The sequence below is a fragment of the Colias eurytheme genome, chromosome 4 (assembly GCF_061535395.1).
Source record: "Colias eurytheme isolate Ceu_HAF_F1 chromosome 4, ilColEury1 Martin Lab GWU primary, whole genome shotgun sequence".
NCBI classification, from domain to species: Eukaryota; Metazoa; Arthropoda; class Insecta; order Lepidoptera; family Pieridae; genus Colias; species Colias eurytheme.
In genome coordinates, this window is record NC_142983.1 from 9,221,539 (window position 1) to 9,244,816 (window position 23,278).

At 31.5% G+C, this 23,278-nt stretch overlaps 1 protein-coding gene across 2 annotated transcripts; it reads right to left on the reverse strand.

Moving 5' to 3' along the window:
* Positions 1-2,517: 2,517 nt before the first annotated feature.
* On the reverse strand, positions 2,518-21,353 carry LOC149909142 (sodium-dependent nutrient amino acid transporter 1-like). Of its 2 annotated transcripts, none has more exons than XM_090101374.1 (10): positions 21,209-21,353; positions 10,790-11,033; positions 10,040-10,182; positions 9,483-9,523; positions 9,100-9,192; positions 6,919-7,176; positions 6,409-6,616; positions 4,589-4,805; positions 4,027-4,283; positions 2,518-3,678 (listed from the first exon to the last, which is right to left on the reverse strand). In XM_090101374.1, the coding sequence occupies exons 1-10, from the start codon at positions 21,287-21,289 to the stop codon at positions 3,223-3,225; spliced, it is 1,998 nt and encodes a 665-aa protein (XP_089957500.1). In that variant the 5' UTR covers positions 21,290-21,353; the 3' UTR covers positions 2,518-3,222. The 2 variants fall into 2 exon arrangements, with proteins under 2 accessions (XP_089957500.1, XP_089957502.1); XM_090101376.1 differs by having other exon boundaries at positions 10,790-11,029; positions 21,209-21,348.
* Positions 21,354-23,278: the final 1,925 nt, after the last annotated feature.

Here is a 23,278-nt window from a genome sequence, read left to right on the forward strand (position 1 = left end):
TTTTCATATACTTCGTATTAACATACATTATAATTTACCCAACTCTCTGCATTACAACAAAATGCCATACAACCCGTCTCATATTACTTTTATATCTCTCTACAATACAGTACATTAACCGCTATCTGATGCTCCATGCGACTTCCTTATTCACCGGTTATTACGGTACTCATATAGAACCTTTAGGCCGGTAACAGAATTTCTTTTTATACGCGCTAAGAGTAATGGCTTCTGTACGTAAAATTTTTATGTAATAAAATCGAGAAAACGTATCCCTTGTAAATTTTCTTAACTTTATTCGAGTGTATAAACATTAAACATGGTTGTTGATTTTTAATTTGACTTTTGAATTCCGTTTCTTTGCTTTAATGTGATTTTATGGTGATATAAATTTTGTTTGTTGATTGTCATTATCATTCTATGTAAATATTATGAATTCGATCAAAATATCGCCTACTCCTACCTTTTAACCCTATATAAGTATACACTCATATCTTGATATCTGACGAATTATAAAATTAGTTACTCTGGCATTAATAGCCTAGTTTTAAAAATATACCTTCACAAAAATACGAACAATTTTTACATTTCCTTACGTAGAATAGAGACATACATTTCCAATGATCTCTTACAGAACCAGTAACAATAGATACTTACATTTAATTAGACCGTTCCTTCGGCCTCTAACCTAATAAATATCCGATCATATAAATTTACCGCATCAATATAACCTTATAGCCCATGGGAGTAATCTAGGCGATCGTTCGTAGAGATACTCATGGCTCCCTTATGAGACAAATTGTATAATTTGTTGACTGTCTTCTTGAGAAAAATGCTCTCAGCTCGGAGAAAATTAAATAAGACGGTCGATACAAATGCTAGTGTTATTAATCTGGTTATTACTTTAATACTTAATAAAATAGTGCTATCGCCATTTGTTGGATTTGAAAGGTTATCTTTTCATAGTTGTATTTAATATGTGATTGCATAGTTCGTAAATGTAGAGCTTTGTGTTATAAAACATAATATGATGGGGCTATAAAAATTATGAATATTTGATTTTATAGTTCAGTTTAACATAAAACTGTTTATTTTAGAGTGTTAGAAATATAATAGGCGTGTAACATCGCTCTTATGATAATAGAGCCATATATACCTATATTTAAAAATAAATATACCTGCAGATAAATTCGCGAAAAGTCTGTTGTTAATGCCTTCGAATTAGTCTGTTGTAAATGCCTTCGAATGAAGTTTTCTATATCGAAATGTTATTATTAATGACTAGGCTCATACAGCCTACTCGTATTAAGACTCAATTATAACACAGAAACCTAATCAAACAGTTCGATGAGGGATCAGTATTTCTATTAATTGGATATTTTGTTTCACGTTAATACAGCAGGGTTGAGCTGCCTGTGGCTATCATCTTGGATAGAGGATTACGTTACCTCTATTATGGGAGCTAAGCCAGGCCTTTAATACAGTCCATCAAAACATGTGGATAAATCATTTTGAGTTGTATTATTTACTAAGGGCCGATTTTTCAATGCTTGGATAAAACTTATCCGTCCAATAAAGTATTAAACGATAATATTAAAATGTCACGTAAACTGTCAAATACGGGCAATTAGAATACGTTTTTAAAATGGTAGTTTTATACATTATTCGACGAATAAGTTTTATCCAAGCATTGAAAAATCGGCCCTAAATGTATAAAAGTTGTATATTTGATGCTGTATTTTTTTGTGAAATTTTGGAAAGAAGGAAAGAAAAAAGATAGATGAAAATACGTTTACTATAATGATACATAAGTACATAAAATTGACTCAGGTAAGTAAGTAATTTATTTGTTTTGTTCTTAATAAATCGGTGTCTGCTGCCCTAAAAACTGTTTTAATTTATTTAAACAAGTTGTATTGAGCTGGTTTAACATTTAGTTTTTTAAAATAGATTTTTTAAATATTATTGGTATAGGCAAACGAGCAGACGGAATACCCGATGTTAATATGTTAATATGTTATGTGCGTCGCCCAGCCCATTATAGACGTCCATGACATAAGTTTGGGTTTCAGATTATGTTAACATTCATAAAAGTTATCTAAAAATACAATATCTTGTATAAAAAATCAAACGAAACAAAGTTGTTATCGTGAGGGTTGTTTGCAATAAATCACTATAACTAAGTATACAATTTAAGCAACGCAATTCACAAGTAATTCTTTTAAGGTGTTTCCAAAGATTTACGCAGAAACTTTACTCATTTTTCATTTTTTCTCCGCTGCTATGTTCCCCGTGATTATCATTTTTTACATTTTTAAGTCGTTATTTTATAAATAAGTTTTACTTTTACGATAAAAGGGTGGTTATAGCTTCTGAAGTAATAAAGACTCTCGTATTTTATGTTTTAGGTTTATAGTTTATAGTATTATTTAATAAATAGCCTTTTATTTCCTTAAATAAATTTTGTTCGTAAAAATAGCCCCAAGATAGATTACATAAGGTAAAAAATAAAACATGTTTTGATGTTTATATTGTATATTTAATTCATCTTAAACTAATAAGACATTATTATTTAAATCCTTTTCCTCACGAAAAATAAAAAAATCATTGATTCTCCTTTCTTAGATTTCTCTTATTTAAATTATTTTCCAGATATCTCTCTTTACCTACCAATTTATTAAGAAATAGCAATAAATGACCAAATTTATCACCAAATCTATAATTTTCTACAGTTTGTTTAGTATTTTCACAATATCCCCGCAGAGTAATGCGACCCCGTCATTATATTCATTTATCATTTTGAACACTTATTTTTCCCAGGTTTTCTACGTAGTGTAGACCGTACAGGAAGGCCAAATGTGTTCCATTTAATATATCAACGCGAGTAACGCGAACTGTTGAACAAAATATGATTTCCTCTCTCCTTAATATTTACTATCTAAGCTTGCTGTTTCAATGGAACTCGTTTCTAAAATGTCGGGCTTAAATCAGTTTTTCACAATTATTTGAAGATCACTCATGTTAAGGATTCTATAGCACATTACATTATTCATAAAACTTCTAAATCTTATACAATATGGGCTATTTAAAATAAATATCGCTTACGTATTATCACATTTTTATCGTATTGTATTATTGGCTAATACAAATGCGTCAACCGTCGTAACTCCTAAATTATTCCTAATGCGACTAGACAAAGCAATCGTTGTACATGAACAAAGTCTATAGACTAGTCGATATCTCGTTATTTCTTAAATCTGGTACGTTAAGCTGGAAGTGCCTATTGCAATTGCAATTTATTGCACCACCCAATTCTCCTTTCGCTATACAGATGTTTGGTGATCTAAATGTGTCTTCTTTCTCTCTCTTTTTCTTATCTATTGTGGGAACTGAATATATGGGACTTGACTCTTTATACGCGTCTTTTTTTATATATTCGATTGCATAGTCGCTCTTTGGAGGTTTTTGGTATATGTCTTCTTTGAACCAATTTTCGTTGTATTTGATATCGTTTTTTGTAGGATAGTCGTTGTTTAGGTTTGCGTAGTTAGTGTCAGCTGTAGCTTCTTGTTCTGCAGCGAGGTTTTCGTTGGCAAATCGCTGAGACATCCACATGTATCTTGCTAATGGCTCTTCTGGTCCCCAGAGACGAGATGGGTGGAACGCGGCTGCTAACTTCTGTTGAAACAAAAGGAAAATATTATATTTATTTCTTCTATCCTAGCATTGCTGATTATATTAGTTTAAATGTGTATGCTGTCTCGTTTTGTACAATATTATAATGTGTGCACGATACATTCCATTGTATAATTTAAAAAAGTTGGCAACAAAATTGGAATAATTTTATGTGTAAGAATGGGTCGTTATCTTTGTGTCCTTATTCAACTATCAACATTTTAGACTACTAGCCGTTTTTAAAACTGTATTCACACATTCATTCAAGAATCATATCCACTTATTATTGAAATAATGCCTATTGTTACTCTTATTACTTAAATCACAATATTTTTCAGGAAAACAACTTACCGCAAGCAAATTATACTGTTCTTCTTTCGCCACAGCAATCGCGGCGAATATGATAAGAATCACTAGTATAGCAATGAACACGCCCACAAGGTGCCACAAGCTCTGACCCTGGGTCCATGCCACCCTGATGATAGCGCGCAGCCACCAGCCAGTTACACCAACTAGCAGGACGGGTGTAAACCACCACATCACCATCCAGAATCTTGATAATTTGCTGCCAGTTATGAATTTGATGTCGGACTTGAGGTAGAAGTAACCTGGAATAAATACAAGGTAATTTATGTGTCAAATAGTAATTTATGAACTAATTTAAATGTCTTGACCATTTAAGCACTTTTCGTTGATAAATTAAGTGAATTAAATGCGTTATAACAGTTTGCAAAAATAATAAATATTACATTGAAATGTGTTCCCTCATCCTATTTCGTGTACTTAATTAAATAAACTAAATATGATAACTATAACTCTTTATCTAATGGTATGCACAGTTTTACACATAGTCATATAAATGATCAATTTGAAATCGTTTCCATTCTACTACAAACTTGTTTACACCACTCACCATAAACAAAAACAAATCCAACCACTTCGAACGCAGTGGTGGCCACGACCAACACAGGTACGACCATGTCATCAAGCATTTGAGCTATAGATATGCCTCGAGACAGCACAGCCACGGTCAGTGCGGTGCCGAGAGCAGATGTAGCTGCAGCGAAGAGCCTCCACTGATCGCCAGTGAGCCGGTGTAGTTTGTCGTACACGGGGTAGAGAAGGACCAACTGGAATATGTGTTTATAGAATTAGATATGTTTCTTTAATATGTGGATATATATCCTTCGATATAAATTACAAATTGAAAGGCTAATAGGCAGTGTGTTCATGAGTAGGTTCTATTTAAGTCATATATGTACATAATTATATCAGAAGAAAAAAAAATGTATGAAATTATATACGTCAATAATTAATAGGCTTCAGTGACCTTAACAGTGTGGAGAAACTGACCCACGGATATAAAAAGCAACTTATTTGTCATGTTATTTATTAGGATATTTGAAATAGGTACTTCACATTAAATTTGGTCTTAGCAAATCATAATACGTTTATTTTTAGATTAATTTTTTAACTATATTTATAACAAAGAATATCGAAGTCATGTATTAAAAAAACCTCGACCTGTTTTCATATAAGCAAACTAAAGATACATCAATGGCTTATTAATTATTTATAAACATGCTCTTGAAGATAACTTATAAACAATTTAATTTTAATATTACTTTACAAAAAAGAATATTTCTAAAACAAAGAATACATATTTCAATAATGTAAAATTGGAAACAAATTGGATTTGCTTGGGGCTCAAAATATATGCAAATTATAATAAGATAACCAAGTTTCGTGTAAATTGGGACAGGCTTTTTCACATATTTTTTAGCTTTTACCTTGCTGAATATCAGGTATTATATTAAATATTAAGTAACTAATGAATACGGGGGTCTTATTTCAATTGATATGAAAATATAGGGAAAATTTAGTCCATTAAAACTAATACTAAATACTTTAATATTGTATGTATAAGTTAGTAGGTACTTAACGAACGTAGTTTTCTCAAAAATTATGTAAGTTCAAAATCATAATGACAACATTACATTACAAAAATTATTTTTCTCTTTATAAAGGCCGTATCCTGAATGACTTTGTGGATTCTAATTTTTTAATGAATTAATTTTAACAAGTTTTAATATTTTGAACATAGCATGGACGATATGAACACAAATGTCAATACTTAATAATCCAAACATTTACGCACATAATTGTGATTGAATTTTGAACTATGAAATAAAACCAGTTAATAAATTGGTATAACTTTAAGCTATATCCTAACAGTTGGGCTACCGCGGCTTAGCGGGGCACAGTAAAATTCGGTAATCTGCGTATTCTATTGGATTGGTGAACAAATTGCATCGCGTATTAATATCAAATATATTTTATGGAGTTATATTTTCGGAAATTTTATGATTTATTTTATTAAGGGTTGAATAATCAGCTCTTAGGTCCTTTACTGCAACATTTAAGTGACTATGGAAAAGATATTTGCGAAATAGAACTAATACTAATATCAATGCTATATTAACAAAATAATAATATATTTATTATATTCTTCATATTTATTATAATGATTTGCATATTACGTGAAAATTACCAGCAAAATGTTAACAACATTAATTATACCGTACCGTACGTATTCCTGATACAAGAACCACGCCGAACGCCCTCCTTCGTCCTGTGTTCGCTCATCGATGACTGATATATAAGGACCAATATACCTATGAAGCTCTTGTATTTACAACCATACATTATTGAAAGTAAACTTAAACCACATACCGATGTTATAATTCCCGATACAAGAACCACGCCGAACGCAATCAGAGGCCACTCCTTCGTCCTATGTTCGCTCACTGAAGATTGATATATAAGCACTAATATAGCTATGAAGCTCTTGTCTTTATTCCCGTCTCCCGTTATTGACTCCCACATGAATACGCACAGACATCCAGATACTAAGTTCGTTAGTATTATTAGTACGGATATCCTGGAAGGAAATTGGAAGGAAGTTATAGTAGAGCTGTATTAGAAAATTAATTTTCTAGTATTATGATTTTAATTCTAAATTACGTATACTATGAAATTTTTTTTTATGTTAAACTTTTTCTGTTGCAATAGTATCACAGTGTCTTTGAGTTACAATAAAAATAGTGTCTGTGTTTTAAAAAAACAAAATTATAGATAGATAAACTCTAACCAACGAACGCAATTAGTAAATCAAAGGTAATAACGTGACTGTCTGACATTAAGAAGTTCCCCTATTTAGCATTTATGAATACACAAACCTACCATCTCACATCAGAGTGCTTATAAATAGTTCCTCCAGTGCTGATCACATAGCCGCTCATCACAGACGTTGACAGCAATGCCTGCACCAGCCCGCTCTGCCAAATATACGGTCGGGTTAACATCGACCAGTCTATTTGTAGCACTCTGCTCAATATGCTCCCATTGGATATAAATACGCATAGAACTATGGCTAGAGCGACGAGAATGGGGGCTAGGATCATCAGCGCCGCTTTTAGAGATTTGTGGAGGTTGAGTAGCCTGAAAAATAACATTTTTTGTAGTGTAAAACTAATAATAATGTATAAAATGATCTAATCTATATATTAACTTTTAGGTATAAAGAGGAAACATTTTTGTTTGCACGAAAAAACTCATGAACTACCTATTGGTATGATTTCAAAACAACTTTTACCATAAGAAGGCTCTATCGAGTAAGAAATGCTTTAAATTATATTTTTGTTACATCAGGATGACCCGAGGAAAGAATGGAATACCGGCTAGTATTATATTGGGTAGAATTCCTTCTATAAGGTCGGTAATTGGTACATAATAATATGTTGTACAACAGCACCAGCTGTTTGTTTATTTATTGGTGTTTTGTTTAATAAACAATACACTGTTTATTTTACATTTATAGATACGCTATTAATTCAATTATGAACAGTAATTTTGATAAAATATACCATAGTAAAATCCATACTAATATTATAAATGCGAAAGTAACTCTGTCTGTCTGTCTGTTACTCAATCACGCCTAAACTACTGAACCAATTTGCATGAAATTTGGTATGGAGATATTTTGATACCCGAGAAAGGACATAGGCTACCTTTTATTGCGAAATATGTACCACGGGCGAAGCCGTGGCGGACCTCTAGTATTATATAACACATAATGTCAAAAGTAAATTTTATAACCATGTAAGACTGCACCTGTGGTGGGGACAGGTACGTAATTAGCGCATTAAAACCATCGCAAGTACAAGTTAATTTGATGTTTCTAAACCGCGTACCGACTGAAAAAGATTTTCACGAACTCGAAAAATGAACCTCCTACATTACCACAAATATCAGTAAATAAATACTCAGATATACCGATCATATCCTGTATCAAAAATCCCAATTTGCACTGTAAACCAGCAGCATTAAAAGTAAATAACAATACTTAATTAAATTACTATAAACAACCGCATTTACCGAACAAAAATAACCGATCAACATACGGTGGATCGTTTATGAAAATTCCCATTTAATCGCTCGATAATGTTAATAAACTCTTCATAACAGTTGATTTTAGTTTAAATATTTAACCTGCCGCATGATAATTTGATGGCTGGCAAAATGAGTACGCGTATATTTCAGTTTATAGAGCGCTACCATGGATGACACTGGCCGTGTAATTGGGTAAATATTTATGATAATGAGCCAAGGGTAAAAGTATTGGTTTCATATTTTGTTAACGCATATTTGGATGGAAGGGGCAATGGAATTTTAAAGTATAACAGTTTAACGAGACATTTTTTGTTTGGAATATCATCAGTCTGTCTGTAACTACCAACACACTACTATGAATATTTTTGTGCAGGCATGATTGCACATGACGTCAACTTATGACATCTATGTCTTGAACTGAATATGAATATGAATATAATATTCCTAGTTTTGACAGAATTACGTGCTTCATGAAGACGCTGTTTTTCCTGACTGCAACCTATTAGTAAACTTTAATATCGAACTTTTTCTTCGAACTTTTTCTTCAGTCAATTTATCTTTTTAGGTATAAAAGCATCTACTTTAAAGCTGTAACAGAACTGCTATCAAAGCACTGTGTGTAACTGGCCTTAACTACTTGAAACTACTCGTTTATAGCAGTCGAGTAGGCGATATGAAAACACTAACTCGCACGCGTACATTTTCTAACAAAGAGTCAGCAACAAGCCGTTAAGTTGTGAATAGGTATTCATAAAATGGCATACATTAGGGGCAAAAATGAATATCAATAGGTCCGCAGTATCATTTAAAAATTGCAACAGTCATAACTCATAACCATAACAATAATATAAAGTATAGATTTCAAATAACAAGTTACCTCAATCTAAAGCAGAATTGACATATTTAACTTGTTTCTGTTTTACAGGTAAGTTAAATTTTTAGTATCCTAATAAGAGTTACAATAATACTCACATAAGAGGCACAAAGAACCATAAAATGAATATCAAAATGGCCATTACACCCAGATACTGAGGTTGTTCAGTGAACGGCGCCAGAAATGTTGAACTGAAATTGAAATACGATATTATTTTTGTATTCATTATGAATGTATAGAAAACAGACTTAGTTCTTCTTAAGAATAAAAAATGTTCATAAAAGAGTTAATGTGTAAAAGCAGCTTATTTTAATGTATTATTCAAAAGATATAGGGTCGATTTAAATTTATTTTTAATTTATAAAAACTCTACTGAAACCGGAAAAGTAAGAAGTAAAGAAATAAAAGCATGTCCAAAAAACTTCACCAAAAAACTTCTTAATTTTTTCATTAATAGTACTTTAAAGAATGGGAAACTTACTTAAAACACTCAGACGCATTCATTTTGTTCTCGTACCCATCCTGAAATCAAAGAAAAATAAACATTATAAGTAAGTAATATTCGGATAAGCATTCCACCAAAACCTGATAATGTACCACACTGTTATTTTATGTAACGACTGCAACTATTGATTCAGATAAAATGATAAATGATTATTAAGAGCATTATTTATTGTTATTTGTGTTAATTTGCTGCCAAATTCTGGCAATCCGCATTAATAAATACGCATACGAAAGGCATTCGTAATATTTTTAGTTAAAAGCCTGAACGGGATTAATATTGCATTATTCAGTTGCCAGGTATGCGTTATTTTGCAGGATTTTTTGAGTTTTTTAGCATAAAATAACAGATTTTACATGCATTCGCTCCTTGTTTTGCTGGTTGGAAAATTCTGATTATGATCTCTGTTCAAAACATTAGGAATAAAGAACAAGAAAACGCAATTACAAACACGGTTCATTTGTGACATTTCGTACAGGAATATAGATTCTACATTCGTACATTGTGTACAAAACAAATTAAACTGCAATACATACCGGAGTCAAATGTATCTTAGTGCAGTCCTTCAGAGGGAACGAGCCTTTGCCAATCCAAATCATGTACGCAGCAGACAGCGCAACATACACCATGTTGTAGGTGCAGCAGAGGTATGACGTCAGCACTTTGATGTGACCGACACCTGTAATTAAAAAAAGAGCGTGTGAGCCGAGCACACGTGTCTGAAGTGACACTTCTTTGGCAAGATTCACCGATACCAAAATCATCGTCATACCCCATGAGGTGACGGTATTGCCATGACGCTACCTTCAAATTTTACTCTTAACGCGCCTAAAGAAGTTTCATATCAAAAAGTACAGTTTATATTTATGTACCATACATAGTTATCTTAGTGATAATATTATAATATGCATGTGTTTGAGTCTAGTAAGGGTTTAGAACCATCACCCTTGGCGTCGAATACGTAGGTAGCAGTTTTCCGAGAATTTGAAGTATTATCGTATAGTATTAGTAGAGAATTTGATTATTCTAATAAAGATAATTAATTGATGGCAGAAAAACAGTAATTTAAATCCAACTTAATTTTAATATTAATAACAAATACATTTGTTAATAATCCGTTGTTTAAAAAGCAAATTGATTTAAAAAGCTTATTAACACTGTGTCAATATCAGTCGTATTTGAGCTACTTATAACCTTCAATTAACTTAATTATTCAATTAACTTCAATTAGCGATTTTAGTTTGGTATTTATTGAATTAATCCCCATAATTCTCCCAGAAAATTACCTCTAAATATAGGAACAGCTCTCCACACGCCGACCGCGTCTTGCTGACTTAGCTGTCCCATTGCCAATTGCAGCATGATGCTTGGCAGACCGACGACCAGCAGCCACACGGAATAGACCGCCAGGTATGGCACGTCTCCATACTTGAAGGCTTCTCGTGGCAGTCGCACGGTGTTGAACAATGTGAGGGATATGGCAATTGTGCATAGCTGGATCTTGAAGAAGTCCAATATCCGTCTGACTGTCTGGAACAAGGTGGAAGTGAGATGCTGGAGGAAATTTCTACTATTATACATATTACACACTAGCTGTGCTCCGCGGTTTTACCCGCAGTGCTTCGCTCCTGTTGGTCTTAGTGAGATGATATATAACCTTCTTAAGATGATATATATGCCTTGCATGCCTTCCTCAATAAATTGGCTATCTAACACTGAAAGAATTTTTCAAATCGGACCAGTAGTTCCCGAGATTAGAGCGTTCAAACAAACAAACAAACTCTTCAGCTTTATAATATTGTATTATATAACTAGTATATAATATAGATTGATGAAGCACTTCATACCAAATCGATGATCAATAATTTCCTTGAAATCCGATTTGGTAGCGAATCCTGAACTTGTTTAACCGACTTTACTGTTAAAAAATTAAACAAAGTGCTTATATTATGTGTAAGTTTCCGTCGTCGTCATAATTTTAGTAGAATTAGATTTCTTATACTGAACCCCAAAATTATACACGGTATCGAAGTGATAGTGAAATTCAAAAAAACATTTTCACGCTTTCTTTATCGAATTTCACCAAAAAATATATGAATAGAATATAAAAGACTAGTTTTCCGCCCGCGGCTTCGCCCGCTTTGACCAAAACCTAATAAATTATATACTTACTAACATCTTCCTCTTGAATAATATTTAAAAAAAAAACCGCATCAAAATCCGTTGCGTAGTTTTAAAGATTCAAGCATACATAGGGACATAGGGACGGAGAAAGCGACATTGTTTTATACTATGTAGTGATCTGTGATACAAAATTTTATTCTTGTAAAGATAGAATAGAACATTTAAGAGATAACTATTAAAGTAACCACTGACCTATAACCACGGGCCTTGCAGTTAACAATTAACCTCGCACATAAATAAAAAGTAAAACTGCGTGTAATGTTTCGTATTTAGCAAATTTCTTGTATCACGTACAAAACGTGATCGTACCGGAGATCACACGCAACTCTTAGATGGAATACTGATCTAATAACTTTAATTATTATACGGTGAAATTTGAATATTTTCACGTGTTTGAAGCATGGAAGACATGATATATGCGTATATAATTGACAATATATCGATTAAATCTGAAAGTGTTTTGATGTAGTCAATGCTAGACTATTTTATTTTGCGACCAACTCCCGTACATATTCAAGTACCTATTTCCATACATCATGTGGTAGGTATCTATATTCCTGTGAAGTTTCATCGAAATCTGTATCGCGGTTTATACGTGAAATAGTAACAAACATCCATGCAAATCCATCCATCTATCCAACTATACATAAAAACTTTCGCGTTTATAATATTATAAGTATGATATTTCATAATATTATTACGATGATTTAATATTGTCGCAGTAAAATGTTCGAAATGTATATATAAACAATACATATTATAGATATGATTATTAAATCGTGTTTAAAATCCGTTAAAAATAATATCATTTCTAAACTTATTTTGTCATCAACTTTTGCACCACAATTATTAATAACAGCTGTTAATGTTTCTAATAAATATTATTTATTAAGCTGGAGGTTTATCGTTTTTATTCATTCATTAATTTTTATTTATAGCCATTTATTGTTATAATTAATAATTATAAAAAGAAATTTCATGATAACTTATCACCAAGTTGTTACAATTGTTTTTATCCGGCATAATAAATAAAATAGACATTTCATAATATAATTAATTGGAAATGATTTTCCTGGGTATATTTTACTAGCTGTGCCCCGCGGTTTTACCCACATTGATCCGCTCCTATTGGTTTTAGTGTAATGATGAGTCTCTAATCTATCTCGATAAATGGACTATGTAACAGTGAAATAATTTTCCGATTCGTGGTTCCTGAGATTAGTGCGTTTAAACCAACAAACAAGCTCTTGAAAAATATTTATATAGATAAAAAAAACGATTAATTACAAAGTTCAACAATCTCGTTACCAAGCCATAAAAAAGTTGAAATAAAATGATTTTATTTCAATTATTCTAGAAAGAATAATTATGAGGATGACGTGAGATCGTTATTTTTTTGCTTTTAACGCCTTCTAATTTGTCCGCGTCGAAGTAATGATGTATAATTATACTTTGTTTTGTAGATAATTTGACGTTTATATTCGTATTTTCAATTGAGGAAAATCTTTTGAATACCTAGGTACTTATTTTGTATTATATTATGGACAACGACGTTTACTTATGCTATGCGAACTTTAAAATGTTTAGGAAAATTTTATTTAAGAAACTACCAGAATCGCATTGATTTTTAAATAGTTAAGACTAGATTTCCGCCCGCGGCTTCACCCGCGTTTGCAAAGGAAAACCCGCGTAGTTCCCGTTCCCGTGGGATTTCCGGGATAAAAACTATCCTATGTGCTAATCCAAGTTACCCTCTATATGTGTGCTAAATTTCATTGTAATCGGTTCAGTAGTTTTTACGTGAAAGAGTAACAAACATCCATACATCCTTACAAACTTTCGCCTTTATAATTATACTAGCGGTCCGCCCCGGCTTCGCCCGTGGTAAAAATTTACGTTTTCTCTCCATAAGAACCATCCTCGTACTTCAAGGAATATTATAAAAAAAGAATTATCGAAATCGGTTCAGCCGTTCTCGAGTTATGCGCTTACCAACACATTTTGCGATTCATTTTTATATATAAAGATTAGATATTAGATTTATAAAAAAGTCAGTCAGTCAGAGATCTCTTATCATTTACATAAACCCATGAAAACAGTCAAAATCTACACATTATTTAACCAATAAACAAATTGAAATAAAATTATTCCTCCATAAATTTATTAATTCATTATGTAAAAAAAATACAGACATACAAGTTGCACTATTGATAAAGATTGTAATAATTGCATCAATATGTATGTTCATACCGCAGTTCATACACATGTATGTTTTGAAAACGTACACTTAGGTGGTAGATACGCATTCCTACAATTCAAATATCAACATGACTGACACTGTTTAACGTTTTGCAATCATTTATAGTCAACTAGCTTCCCGCCCACGGCTTCGCCCGCGTTTACAAAGAAAAAATTGTTCCCGTAGGATTTCCGGGATAAAACCTATCCTATGTCCTTTCTCGGGTATCAAAATATCTCTATACCAAATTTCATGCAAATTGGTTCAGTAGTTAAGGCGTGATTGAGTAACAGACATACAGACAGAGTTACTTTCGCATTTATAATATTAGTATGGATTGACTGTTAAACATCCATTAATGTAATCTAGGCTATAATAAGTGCCTATTTGTTTATATTTTATTGTATCTGTGACATAGAGGCAATTGATTGCAAAACATGAAGTATTTCGTAAAAAAAGTTGATGAAGTAGGTATTGAGATAGATAATAACTGTATTTTTGTGCCTTGTGTGTAAGTGTATATTTACAAATTTATTAAAAAATTGGTTGTCTGTAAAGTCGGTTTACTGGCGATAGTTGAACGTGACAACGTCCGATTGTGCTTCTTTGTTGCTCGTTCCGCGCTCTCCCTTGCACTTCAAGCCACATGGAACGCCTCAGAGCGAGGTAACGCCGCATGAGTCATGTTTTTTCGTGCGTGCTGCCGGCTCTATCGAATTATAAGACGTTGTCACGTCATAAGTAATTATTGTATTTAAATGGCTCTAACAATAAATGGATAAATAGTAACTCTAAATATTCCATGTTTTTGTATCACTACATAGTATAGGTAAATCAAAGTCGCTGTCCGTCCCTATGTATGCTTAAACCTTTAAAACCTCGCAACGGATTTCGATGTGGTTTTTTCTAATAGATAGAGTGGTTCTCGAGGAAGGTTTTAGTATACAATTTCTTAAGTTTAAGATAAAGTGGGAAAAGCCGTGAGCAGAAACATAGTGTGTTTAATAATAATAATCCTACTAATATTATAAATGCGAAAGTTTGTAAGGATGTGTATGTGTGTATTTGTTTCTCTTTCACGCAAATATTACTGAACCGATTACAATGAAATTAAGCACACATATGGAGGGTAACTTGGATTAACAAATAGGATAGGTTTTTTTCCGGAAATCCCACGGGAACGGGAACCTTGCGGGTTTTTCGTTGAAAACGCGGGCGAAGCCGCGGGCGGAAAGCAAGTATTATATAAAGTATAAGCATATAAAGCAAATAAATGAGTACTACATGCAAATACATAAGATATTTATAATTTGCATTGTAAATCTTTAATCCGAGGATTGCGTCATTCGAGATGTTATGATGATTTACTGGTATGGTAAGAAGGTAATTAAAAATAATGCATAGCTCTAGTGATTTTATTGTATAATTATTTACGGCGAGCAACGCAGTTTATTTCTATTACAGCAAAAAATAATAATAGTCCTGGATTTCAATAATTATAATAGATTTTCTTATTTTTGCAGACTATATAGAAATGGCCCCTTGATCATTCAAATAATTAGTCTTGTGTGTGCTAACTCAAATATTATGGAGAAACGTAAAATATTATTAACAGACATTTACTCTCAATTAGAATCTTCTTAATTTATTTTAATGTAGAAAGCAGTCTCATTTCTCCAAAGAGATATGAGGTAGATGTAGTTATATTATTTTTACATTGTTTGGCTTAAATGTTTAAACTGAAAATTTAAAATGCTTTTAAAATTTTTTTTCTAGAATTGGCTTAGTTTAACGTTATAATCTGATAACAAACTGAAGAAATATAAATAACAAATCATTTTATTTCACTCGATCGTTCTTAACCAGATAAAAAAGGCCTATAAATTGCATTGAAATATTTTTTTCTTGTTTATATCTTGTGTATTTGAGCGGCTCATAATTGCTGTCAATGACTCAATTATAGGGGTCAATTAAATAATTGGTCATGCAGTGCGCGAGGTTGACTTTTCATACTTAATTTTTATTAAAATGATATTTTAAAAATGCCTCGTGTAAGATTTTTTAAATATCAAAATGAATGAAATGATTATAATCGTTCAGAACTTTGATTGAATACCCATATTTATTGATTTAATTGAATTATGCCCGAAAAATATTATCATTAACACGTCTTGTACTTGAAATATACATTTGGTACATTGTAGGCAATTTAACTTTTCCAAGATTTCCAACAGAAAAACTTCCCTCTACATTACAGCATATTCCTGCAAAAATATCACCTCTGTTTTATAAAACTGAACTTATTCTGGAAAATTCCAAAGCATCACTAACCAAAACATCTTATATTTCAACTAAGAATGTGAGAACCATTGTTTGGCTAACATTGACCCGGTATTGTCATGCTTGGCTGTTATATCCGGTGTAAGGACCTGTGATTATCCTCTGTTTAGAGTTAAACTAAGTATAAATTCTTATTATAATTATTTGACGAATTGAGAGGCTAGTGACCTTTTGTCACATTCCCTAAGACGAAGTTCTTAAAACATAGACCTGTGATTATCCCCTGTTTAAGTACTCAATGTTGAATACTTCTTATTATAATCATTTGATGAATACAGAGAGGCTAGTGACCTTTTTGACCATCCCAAAAAATAGGTTCCAAATACAATTGTTTTTTTTAAGGGTTCAATTTTTACAACAACTTATAAAGCAAGTGATATTTTGTGAACAATATACTTAGTTATTTTACCCGAATCGATGATATTTTGTTCTTTAGTTAAAGATAATGTAAACATATTTAAAGAATAGCTACGATCGGATTAGTTTTTTAAATATAGCATACGTATATTATAATATAGGGAAAAAATATTTTAATTGTTTAAGTGAAAAAAAATATGTTGTCTATACTTCTATACTACATATAAATATTATAAAGAGGAAAGGTTTATATGTATGTATGGTTTTCACGCATAAACTACTGGACCGATTTCAAAAATTCGTTCAAAAAAAATAGAGATCCTTACCAAAAATGCAAGAGTGTAACCCAAGGTGTATAAAATTCCTTAATAAAAATTCTGTCATCGCGTGCGCTGCGGAATCTATTCCTTGAAGTACGAGGTTGGTTCTTATGAAAAAAAACGTAAACATGTAGGTACCACGGGCGAAGCCGGGGCGGACCGCTAGTTATAAATAATTTGACATTATTAGCTTACATACAAAACAAAAGTAAATAAATCGAATTAATTGTTATTTACAAAAGACTATATAACCCAAGCACGTATAAGGAACACAACATAAACTCAAATACTATTCATAATTTATTATAGTACACTTTGCTATGCATCTTGATGTTGTTATCTCCAAAGGCAATCTTATGAGTTATTTTCTAAGGAAAACAAACTTTAATTTTACCTTCTTGCATACATGCTATCTCCTTGTTAGTATAGAGTAGGAAAACTATGTGAAACATTTAGATATTAATTTTAATTTAATTTTAATAAAGTGAAATAGTTTATCAAGGATTTGACATCATAATTAATATATTTTATGAGTTATATCGTCCTGCGGTTTTACTCAAGTGATTCTTACTATTAAAAAATTATGACTGAAGCGATATCAGCCTTTAAATCAATTACCAAATTATAAAATGCTAAATTAAATCACAGCTGGAAAAAATATTAAGTTTAACAGAATAACTAAAAGTAAAAAATTAAAAATTAAATGTCGCCTTGCATATTTCATAAACTACTATTTCTGTAGACAATTACACAACCAGAAAACAATTTACGTAATCTGTGGACATATCACTAAAATATTAATATTCTTTCGTATAAAAGTACCAAGTTTTATTCGAAACGTGATGATAATTCACGTTCCAATCTATTTAGAGGCCTTTTACAACCTACATACACATATTTTGATGTTTTCTTAATACTTTCACGTGTTTACCATTTCAATTTGAAACGCACTTTTAGTTTTTTTTAAATAGGGTTTTCTAGCTGTTTTTAATTATATATTCTCAGTGTTGTCCTTGGCCTAGTGGTTTTAGGCTTTTATTGTTATATTATGTAGAAGTATCAAGGGTCCAATGCTAGAACTCCAGACTTGAAGTGAGATTTTTGAGTGCCCATTTGTCTTGTATTATTGACGAAACTGCTAACCATCTTCCTTCTGACTAAGATACTGTTAATTTCTAGATTAATTTTATAGGAAAACACGGAAATATACTAAGATTTGATTCTTGCTTCTTCTTAAAATACGAACCAGTATAATTGTATTTTTTTTCTGGAATGCAAGGAATAGGGAGGGTTTGTATGATACTTCACGTAATGAAATTATTAAGTGGTTAGTTCATCGAACTCTGTAGCAGAAAGCTAAATTATTTTATTCGGTAGATAATCTGACAGACTAACTCTGGAATCTAAATATGGCTTGTAATATAAGTATTATTAAAGACTTTGGACTCTAATTAATAGGGTTCCGTAATCCATACATCATATACTTTCCTTACAATTACAACATATACGCACTATATTTAACATATTTCATCCTCACGTGTTTACGTGTATTGAAACAATTACTTTATCGTCGCATTACCATTTTACGATCATGTCACTCATTTCACTTCCAATCTGTAATTAACTTTTAATTTCTTTTCCGTTCTAAATACAATTTAATGTCAATTAGAGTTATCACTAATGTTGGTTTTAGTGGGACAATGGATGTGTCATAGTGTTTTTTGTTTTGTTTATTAAGTATTAAAATTTTGTAATAGGTACATCTAGGTATATTATTTTATTTGCATTGGGGTTGTTTTACATTTCTATGAATCATGTTTGTTAAATTAAATACGGACTGATATTGTGAATTGTCATTTATAGGTGTAGATTTGGTGTAGATATTTTTGTTGTAAGAGCGCTTTCAATGTAGAGTACCTACCTTAGAATTCATTCTGAAATATATGAAAACTGTAAGTCTTTTTCAAAAAAACAAAAACATTTGTTTTCTCATTAATGACCCAATGCAAACATGCTTTCTTTCGGTATCTAATAAATATTATATAATGTACGTATACATACACTTGGAATAAAAATTAATGGAAAAATATATTACTCATTACCATAATGTAGAGTTACATTTAGCAAGTTATTCTGCACCAGGTATTAAAATTTTTCATATTGCTGAATCTAGCCACAGATTATATAACTCCTTCCGTGTTTAAGTATACAAAACATTACACTCATTAATGATAGTGATATTTATATTATTTTTCATTCATTATCCATACTAATATTATAAATGCGAAAGTAACTCTGTCTGTCTGTCTGTTACTCAATCACGCCTAAACTACTGAACCAATTTTCATGAAATTTGGTATGGAGACATTTTGATACCCGAGAAAGGACATAGGCTACATTTTATCCCGGGAAAATGACGCAATCACGGAAATCCCACGGGAACGGGAACTATACGGGTTTTTCTTTGACTGCGCGGGCGAAGCCGCGGGCGGAAACTAGTAGTCTATAAAAAGAATCATTACTCTTAGATATAATGTGATTACGTGATTCGATGTTTTTGTATTATCATTTAAGTGACTTATAGTTAATTCATTAACTGTTTTATAATAGAGTTGTTTATTACTTTTTAATTAATTTATAAGGATATTGTAGATGATTTATTTATTACAATTTATATTTTAAAAAATATCTTATAACTTTATAAAAAGAATTGTGATTATCCGAATTCATTTTGTTAATTACTAGTGTCATCAGTCATCATCTTATATATAAAAATGAATCGCAAAATGTGTTGGTAAGCGCATAACTCGAGAATGGCTGAACCGATTTCGATAATTCTTTTTTTATTATATTCCTTGAAGTACGAGGATGGTTTTTATGTTGAGAAAACGTAAATATGTACCACGGGCGAAGCCGGGGCGGACCGCTAGTTGTTAATAATAATATCAAGCGAGACGACATAGATTACTTAAGTTTTTAAAGATCATAATAGTTATAATATTAACTCCTCTTTCAATAGAATCGATTCCAAAAGTAAACACGCAAACCTCGTAAGAGAATTATGACATAATCCTACAAAGACTTATTAAATTAAATGCAATATGAAATATTTATAGATCTTTGTAGGTACGTCTGTTTAGCATAGAACTGTGGTATAATTATTGTAATACTGACATGATTTAAAAGAGCAACTATTGCCGGTTCTTCTTCGTTGATACTGCTTTCCGAATCGATGCTAAATGTTAAAAATATGTAATGACAAATCAAAAGTGCTTCTAGGAGAAGTCTAATTGAATAAATAAATGTTTGAGTTTGAGTTTATAAATGGGAGCGTTACAACCGAAGGGACGTTATTTTAGGTTGCTTCCTATTGAAGGTTCTAAAAAGTATTAATGCATTTTGCTTCTATGTATTAAAACAAATCTGAAATACATCACACACAAAATATTAAATAAAGTTTTAAAACTACGATAAACCCATGAAATTATTGTATTCTTACTGATCATTGATAAGTGTACAAAGTTTTCAATAAATCTGTCAGTTATGAGCGGATCAAAATCTAAAGAAATCATACAAACATACAGTTGAAGCTAATAGAAGAGTGATAAAAAGACACGACTAACTACCACAGCCTCTCTTATATATTTATGAGATAGAAACCCATAATTTTAAATGCTCCAATTTAGTATGGAATTCAAGTTTCTAAGGAAGTAAATTTACTCATTATTTCAAGTACAAATAGCTGTGCAATTATGATTGATATCTCGTATTCTGTGATATTATGGTTTTTCTATTTTAACGTAGTTTTATACTTGAAGGTCGTCACGTACAGTAACATTTAAATAAGAGACATTCATTACCTCTACAATAAAAATAATTATTTATGTTATATCTACTTGTGTTCGCTATTTTTTCTTTTATTACAAAAACTTATCGTGCAAAAATAATATTTGTAAAATTTTCCTTACTGTATGTTTTTGTTAGATTTTATGATTATTTTTATATTCTATTCCTTTAATGTTCATAATATAATAATTTCTTAAGACAATTAATTATACAAAATCCATGAGTCTGTTGTGTTTACTCTACAAGCAAATAATTATGAAATAAACATAACATGCACAAGTGCAGGTGTTACTACAAAACCATCGACTCAATGCTAACACGAACGGTCAACAAGAAAATTGTATAAGATAAAACATTTACAAATCATGAAACCCGACAATACTACGGAATAAACAAGGTCAGTAAACATTGGGTATTACCCGGCCATTTTGTGAGGATCTCCACTGTCCACTGTCAAATCGTCCGGAAGGTCCCACAACACTTAGTCGGTTCACTGCCATATAAAAACAATTCGTAACTTAGAACTCGGAAAGTAGAGACGGTCGCGCGCATGCGCAAGGCACGTTAAACTGAATAGTACGAGGAAGGTGCGCTTTAGTGATGCGCTCTGGTATCTTGTGACGTCATTGTGGTACTTGTCATTTTACTAAGTTTTGTAATTGTGACTGTATTGTTCTTGTATGCGTTGTGTTGAGTAGTTTCCTTGTTGCGTTAAATGACAAGATTTGGACGCAAAATTCGCTGTTTACTTGCGATTGTTGTGATAATATCCCTGATAGTCTTAGAATTTTTGTCAACGTTACCCTTAAACTAATAAAATAAAATAATATAAACTTCAATAGACGTAATAAACGATAATAAACGAAAGAGCCAATTTATTTCTAAAATGTATCTAGTTCACTATTTCATAAGACAATTTCTAATAAAAACACACGGAAGTGAATACAATTTGGGCACATCACTAGCCACGGTACAGCGCACTTGACGCAGTCGGTTATGGAAATGAACATCGCAGTAAAGTAAAAATAAAAACAGCGGATAATTACAACCGCCGCGCTCACTGACCGGCACGGTTATATCAAACTATAATATGGTATCTAAAATTTGTTCTACTTTCTTGCACTATGATATTTTTTACATACAATTTAAAATGTAAATCATTTTTTGGAGATTAGAAACTTTAATCTCTATTTTGTTAAAACACTATTTATTACATTTTTAAACAAGAAAGATATTTTATGTGTTGCGAAAATTTTCCATTTTAAAATTGGACGAAAATCTCTTTCAGTTTACCTCTCAATTTCTCATTCTATTGTAGAATATTTAGTCATTAGTCACTGGTCCAAGCTTCATCAAAAAGCAAGCAAAGTTCTGCTATCCTGTATGGAAAATATCTTGTAAACCTGATTAGTTAGCAATATCTTTCTATAATAACAATCTAGAAAAAAGGAACCATAAAAGTACATCGAGTGCAGCTGAAAAAGTATTTGAGGGGCTGCATGTATTGTCGTCTACTTCCCCTGACATAGAACTTCTAGAAATACGTTCTATTCCAAATAGAAATTACAAGAATACATGCAATATTATCATCGTTTATACACCATATTCCATGACCTACGCTGGCAACGTATCATAAATTGCATCTTTCCGTAGATACTGTTCAAGCAAGCATGACCTAAGTCGCGGCTATATAAAAGCGAAATCACAATATTATAATTTTATTACTTAACTTTCTTCATAGTTGAACCATTTTAGTAACTCTACACAAATAATTTTCTTCTTGAGAGTAATTTGAATTCTTGATAGGCAAATACTATGAGTTGGAATGCATGTGAAGACCTTTGTTTCTACTTCATTACAAATTATGGGTGAATTGATTATTTATTACTAGCCGTGGAAAAATAGAAGCTTTTAAGTAATTATGGAAAGGCAGAAGTGAAAAATCTTCTTAGTTCTTGATAGAGTACTTATAAGAAAGCAATTATTACATATCCTATCAGACTAAATTATGATTCGATTACATCAGACCACGAGTACATCAGAAGACATCATAGTATGATAAATAATATTGTTAAATATTAATAAGTATTTCAGTATATTCCATTTTCTTATTAAAATTTCTTCATTTATTTATGGGAAAACTGGGATCAAAATAAAGGTACAATTTAATATTTTTACTTATTCATAATTGTATTATTCAATTAACTGAAAAGCAATGTTATAATGATATTAGCAAATAGTAGCGTACGACACAAGTTATTTAGTAATACCTACTTTATACTACATAGTAATAATACTAGTATAGATAGTATTATACTATCTGTAGTAATAGAACCTTATATTATCAGATTTTACCATGATATTACAAATATTAGCCCGCTAATACCCTGTCAACATGGCCGACGACGCATAAACTTTATCCAAGATTCTGTTAATATTGTGTCCACTGCCCATGAAGGTCGAAATTATAAAATAATTATGATCCTAAT

Excerpts from the sequence above, each read along its gene's own strand:
- LOC149909142 (XM_090101374.1), bottom strand. The coding sequence starts at position 21,289 with ATGGCAGTGAACCGACTAAGTGTTGTGGGACCTTCCGGACGATTTGAC. Across the intron at positions 7,177-9,099 it reads TGGTTCTTTGTGCCTCTTAT|GCTACTCAACCTCCACAAAT; the intron begins GTGAGTATTATT and ends GTTATTTTTCAG. Across the intron at positions 3,679-4,026 it reads AACAGTATAATTTGCTTGCG|AAGTTAGCAGCCGCGTTCCA; the intron begins GTAAGTTGTTTT and ends TTGTTTCAACAG.